The sequence below is a fragment of the Geospiza fortis genome, unplaced genomic scaffold (assembly GCF_000277835.1).
Source record: "Geospiza fortis unplaced genomic scaffold, GeoFor_1.0 scaffold112, whole genome shotgun sequence".
Taxonomy (NCBI): domain Eukaryota; kingdom Metazoa; phylum Chordata; class Aves; order Passeriformes; family Thraupidae; genus Geospiza; species Geospiza fortis.
In genome coordinates this window covers 13,913,573-13,919,611 of record NW_005054298.1, presented here as the reverse complement: position 1 = coordinate 13,919,611, position 6,039 = coordinate 13,913,573, and the positions used below count along the sequence as shown (strand labels likewise).

The following is a 6,039-nucleotide window of genomic DNA, read 5'->3' as shown; positions in this document are numbered from 1 at the left end:
GTGGAGTGGGGAAGAGGGGGAGCCGGGATGGGACTTTCATTAAGAGACGACTCTTTGTACTCATATAAAAACGATGCGCCAGCCCCCCGGGGCCGTCAGATCAAATACTGAACTGTGGCTCACCCCAGCCCGCTGGATCAGGCCAGGAAGCTGCCGGCCAGGCGTGGGGTGGGCTGCCTAAGTCCAGAGCGATATTAATTTCCGCTGGGCTCCGCTTTCTGGCACGGGGAGGCTGCCAGGAGCCCAAGAGCTGTTTTGCTTTGGAGGGTTTAGAGGGGGGGGAGAATGGGGGGAGAAAAGGGCAAGAAAAATGCTGCCAAACTGCTACCACTTTGGCAAGGGCTCCGGCGCAGGGCCCAGATCTGCCTGAGCTTGTCCCGCTCCAAGGCCTCCCGCATCTACAATTAAGGTGCCCCACCTCTGCTGCCGGGCACTCCTCCCCCTGCCCTGGTGAAGGAACAGGGTCGCCAGCCCGGCTCCCCACGCCTCGCCTGGGGCACCCCGGCCCCTGCCTGGGAGCTCCCAGCCAGGCTCAGCAGCACAGCAGCATCCCTGCCACCTGCCCCTGTGCCCTTTGCTGCCTGCCAGAACTGCTGCTGGGGGGCTCTGGCTTGCCCCGAAAGCCAGTGGGATGGTGAGCCCCACTACCCAACCTCCCAGCAGCCCTGTGTAAGGAAGACAATCCCCATTGCTGAAAGGGGAGACTGAGGCACAGAAACAGGGCTGCAAACCACTGCCCACCTGCCACTGTCACCCCTTAGGCTGCCACAGGCACAGCCTGAGCCCAGTCCCAGCGATGCACATCAAACAGGAGCCACCGGGGCTTCTGATGCAGCCCCTGTGCTCTGGATGCTGTGCCTGCTGCAACAGAGACGGGGCTTCCCAAGAGCCATAATCACCATTTTTCACAGCTCAGCTCATGGTCATGGGGCTTCCAGCATGTCCCTGTCGCATTCCCAGCCAAAATCATGGACCAAGGAGCCTGGGCCAAGTCACCATCTTCTCCTTGGGCATGGGGATGATATGGAGCAGGGCTTTTGGCTTCTGCCAGCAGACCATTACGGAGGGGAGCCAACGGGGTCCTGGTTTGTAGGAAGCCAAGGCAGTGAGGCTGGTAGAACTATGCAGTGAGGAAGAGGATAGTCAGCTTTCAGAAGTCACACCTGCAGGAGAGCAGTGGTTGGGCCATGGCAGCTCCATGTGGGGTCTGACAGGCCTGCACCCATTGAGTACTGCTCCCTGGGCACTCCTGTGGGGCAGGGGGGTCTGCTCTAGGGCAGTAAGGCTGTGTCTTGCTTCACAGACAGTCTCTATCCCAGCCTCTGGAAGCCCTCAGCAGGGTGATGTAGGTACTAGGGTAGCCAGGTCATCCCTCTGAGCCCACAGGTAATTCTGCACCCACCTGGAGAGGTAAGAACTGCAGGGTGACAGCCCTGGACAACTGACCACCATCCCTGGGGACATAGGCCACCTCACACCCCACACAATGATGTCACACTGCGTGACAGCCTACAAGTCAAACCCAAAGGGAACCTGTCTCTTTCCAAGCTGTGCAAACAAGGCAAGGGGGACCCACAGATGAATTTTCACCCATCCAGCTTTCCCTCAGCCCATGCAGGCATGTGGTGGGCACTCAGCCCCTCACCCAGGGCATGTGTGGGTGCTGCACTAACGGGGCACTGGGTGTGGAACCAGAGCAGGAGCCCATGGAGGAGTGGTGAGTAAGCAGCAAGTCACTGCCCTGGGGGGCACAGCCAGGGCTTGGCTGCCGAGCAGCACCCGGGGCACTGAGGCAGCAGGAAATGCCATGGGTTGGGAAGAGACGGGGGACCCCCCATTCCTCTCCCTCCTCCTTCCATCTCCTTGGCAAGGATGGCTGCAAACAGCTGGGGAGCTGCCTAAAGGATAGAGGCTTTGGCATGGCATTGCACCAACCCATGGACCTGCTAGCTGCAGGGTCGTGCTGAGGCCAGGCTGTCGTGAGCAGGAGCTGCCCAAACTTGCCCAAATGGAGGGAGCATTCAGCTGCAGAGGTGGTGGTCCTAAAGCCATGTCCAAACCCTGAAAGGGCTGGGATAAGAGCAAAGAAGTCCACCCACTTGTGGCCCCTGCCTCCTTCTGGGTGCTGACAGAGGCTGGAGCTGGGGTAGCAGGAGGGCTTGGCTAGTTCATGCCCAGATGTGGGTGCCACACGTTGTGGGGGGACCCTGCAAAGCCTGAGCAGATGTCAGGATGTGCCCAGTACCCTCCTGCACAAGGGGGGTTTGAAGCACTCAAGGTTCTGATGCAAAGGCCAAACAACTCCTCCAGCTGTGTACATGTGTAGGGCATGGCCAGGGAGCCAGGGTGTCACCATAGGAGATGGATGTGACCAGGAGCAGGGACAAGGGATGGCACTGGGGAAAGTTCAGCTGCCTTTGTGGGAGAAAACAAGTCGCCCAATGCTAGAGCCAATAGTCATCTTAAAGGGTGCAAGAGAAACATTGTCCCGTTGAAAAACCCAGCAGGTCAGCAGCTGCCCCAGCAAGGGCACAGGGAGATGGCATCAGGCAGGGGTTCTCCCAGTGGGAGATTCATTCCTGCCCACATGGTGCTGCCCCAGGGCAGAAGGCATGCTGGGGAAGGCTGGGCAGCCCAGCCTGTTGGGCGCCGTGGGGCAGCAGCTGTGGGTCAGCAGGGCCGGGGGTGACTCACGAGGCTCACCCCAAGGCAGGGCCCTCCAGCCCAGCAGCCTGCCCTTACAGGCTCCAGCCCTGCACTGTGGGAGCTGGGCAGGACAGGGAAAGATGAGAGATCACTGTTGGGTGGTCACACAGGTGTGTGGCTCGAGGGACATGGGACTGGAGCTCCTCAAGCAAGGGGCTGGTGGGAGAGGTCCTCTCTGAGCACCTCTGAAGAAAAGCTGGAGGTGCACTGCCCTTGTGCATGGATGGGAAGGGGATGGAGGGCAGGTCTCCATCCCTCTGGGCCCCCTCAGACCCCCGCAGAGCAGACCTCATTTCAGCTGGGATGATTTTCTCCCTTGCTTTCTCTCCCACCTCCCAGCTGCTCTCAGCCATGCCCATGGAGAGCCAAGAGGCACCAGGGAAGCTGGTTTTGCTTGCCCCCATCCCCAGAGTGCCTCTGCACTCCTGCAAACCGGCTTGGCTGAAATCCTGCCCTGAACCTGCCTGGGGCTCCTCAGACACTGAGTTTGCCTGCTCTGTATCTCTGCAGCCTCTGGGCCAGCCCAGGCGCCCCAGGCAGTCCCTACCTGCCCTGCTCAGGGAAAAATCACTGTTGCACAAGGAGCTGAGCAAGAAATGTGTAAAGAGTAGGGGAGCAGGAGGAGGAAAGATGATTTACAGAGCTGCTGGGAGCAAGGAGAGCCTACTCCCTGCAGCTTGGCACTAATCAAGGTGCCAGCAGCATGTGAGTGACCAATCTTCCATTGGCACTGACCACAGCCTGCTCCCTTTTGCCATGGAAAGGTCTGTGACTTCAGTGAGCTCTCTGGGGACATCCTAACACAATGGGGATGCTCTTTCTCAGGCTACAATGTCACTAGCAGGGTGTCAGTGCTTGTACACCGCACCTAAATCTTTTTCCACAGATGCAGCCATGTGCCAGGATCCCAATGGGCACAGTTACCACCTGTGAGTAGCCAGGTCCAGCTGTTTGCCTGGGCTGGGACTGTGCATCTTGAGATCCAGCCTGGCTACAGCCCTCTCACAAATTAGGACGTCAGTGGGGGAAAATGCTGGTTTAAACAGGCAACCCCTTATCACCCCCAGCACACAGATAATGTACTCGGGGGTGGGATGGGGAAGTTGTAAATACATTTCTTTCTTGGCCAGGGAAAAATGGCTGAGCACCTTGGCTAAGCACCCACAAGTGCCCAGTGATGCACACACAAAGGTGTGCCACCAGAGTCCCCATGCATCAGTGACAGTGGCAGCAAGGAACAGCTCTATCAATGCCACCAGTCCTGGGGCTTCCAGGAGCTCTGGCACAGCACACAGCTGCTCTCGAACCTCTCCCCACCAACAGCAAAACCCACAGACACCAGTGCTACCCAGACCTGGGAGAAGGGACCAGCACCAGGAGCAGGCACACGGGAAGATGCCTGTCATGAGTGCCCAGACTCCTCTGCCCCACACAGGAAGGGTTCCCTGAGATCATCTCAGCCAGGGGCCAAAACACCAAACTCTGAGAGAAGCAGTTCATGAATCACCCAGCTGCTCCCATGCCCGGTCCCAGGAAGCCTGGCACATCCGTTTGGCAGTGCCGGTGGCCTCATCCACCCACCACCTCTCCCCAGCTCGCTGCCTCCAGAGTGAAGCAGAGTGTGAGCTGGTGATCCTCCTGAAGCCACTCCGCTGCCCAGTGCATTCGCCGTGCATCAGGCAGCTGAGTTATTATTCTTAAAATAAAGGTTCCTATTCTTCTTCTTTTTATAAAAGATGAAAAAGCAAGTTTGACCCCTTGCCCTCCTCTGCCAAATCCTGCTAATCTCCTGCAGTCACTGCTCCTGTGCACACATGGCACCAGCAGGACCCAGACTCCACGGGGAGATGCAGTTCTGAGCACCTGGGGCAAGGGGCACCGGTACCCCATACCCTGCCCTGGCTGGTGCTGTCTGCCTGCCCCTGAAATGACAGCAAAAAGAGCTTCTGCTTCACCTTTACCTGCTCCAGTCATGGGCAGATGTCCTCAAAGCTGGAGCACAGGGCATGAACTTGGAGATATTGATGAGGATGGGGCAGAGAAAGTATGGACAGCTGAAGGGACAGCTGTGTGTGTGTCTGAGAATTAGCCAGGAAGAAAGAGCAGAAGGAGGGCACATGCCCTGCCATGGCACAGCTACCCTGAGCTGGGTGGCACGGAGACCCTCCGCAAGCACCCTGCCTTGGCAGGGTTTGCCCTGCCTCACTCTCCCCTCTTCTAGCACAAAAACCCAAGGCAAGTCCCTCTCAGCCCCGTGTTAAACCCTTGCCTGGCAATAAACACAGCGCTTGGGCTGCAGGGACAAACTCCCAGCTGATGTACAACTCACTGTAACAGCACCATTTACACCCACAAAGATCCCCAGTGCAGCCCTGGAGCCAGGGCTAGCAAAGGGAATGGAGACGTGGAATAAATCACTGGTGGGCAGGCAGGGGACTGCGAGGGGAAAGGCTTATGGAGAGCTTTATTTTAGGGGTCAAAAGAGTGTGACAATGTGGAGACGAATAGCCTCAGATAATGAATGATAGCCCGGACGGCACGCCGGGGAGCTGGAATCTAAGCACTTAAAACCGGATAAAGACAGGCTGGGTGAAATTCTTAATAGATTTAAATAGTTCATGTTTCGACAGATACCTGGGCTTTCCAAGGCTGGGTCCCAGTTCTGTGCCTGTAATGAATCCCCCACCCCCTCTGGTATCCTGCAAGGCACCGTCTCTGCCTTTGATGAGGGCACCATTACAAATAGGGGTTTTGTCCCTGCTGTGTCCGGGCCACCATTCAGGGGGGACACTGTAGGGACCCTAAGGCTTTTAATTAAATTTGACTTATTGAAGGGGTCTGGAAGCCACTAAGCCCCCTTGCCCACCCCTCAGGCATGAAAGCTTCCCAGGCTGTGGGCTGGGGGTGAGGGGAGGCAAAGTGCAGCTCTCACCACAGGACCCGTGCACCCTGTACTCCTGGGGATCCCCCAGCTGCTGCCTCCAGCACACTTGTGTGCCCAAACCCTGACAGTATGTGGGTGCCCCGGTCTGGACCAGAACAGCCAGCGAGCAGCAATTCCAACCCAAGTGGCGCCTGGGTGTAGGGGACTCTTTTGTCGCCAAGCTGGGGGGAGACTGCCCCCGGAGATCGAGATACCGTGCTCGCCCTCCTGCTTACCCCCCCGGGATGTCCTACTCACCACCAGAGCCCGATGATGTTAGCGGGGCAGAGGAGGATGAAGAAGAGCCCCAGCTGGGTCCGGGAGGAAGGCAGCATCCTGCCAGGACTGAGGAAAGCGTCGAGCTCGCTCCACGCCGCTGGCCGGGAGCCGGGCACCCCCGAGGTCCGGCC

At 58.2% G+C, this 6,039-nt stretch overlaps 1 protein-coding gene across 2 annotated transcripts in view; it reads right to left on the bottom strand.

Moving 5' to 3' along the window:
* Nucleotides 1-6,030, bottom strand: part of WNT6 (Wnt family member 6) — a 12,631-nt gene extending 6,601 nt beyond the window's left edge. Inside the window, exon 1 of one of the 2 annotated variants that reach the window (XM_005415789.2) lies at nt 5,888-6,030. In XM_005415789.2, the coding sequence (XP_005415846.1) occupies nt 5,888-5,964 (77 nt within the window). In that variant the 5' untranslated portion in view covers nt 5,965-6,030. The remainder of the gene's footprint in view (nt 1-5,887) is intronic. The other variant, XM_031058851.1, reaches the window with a different exon arrangement.
* Nucleotides 6,031-6,039: the final 9 nt, after the last annotated feature.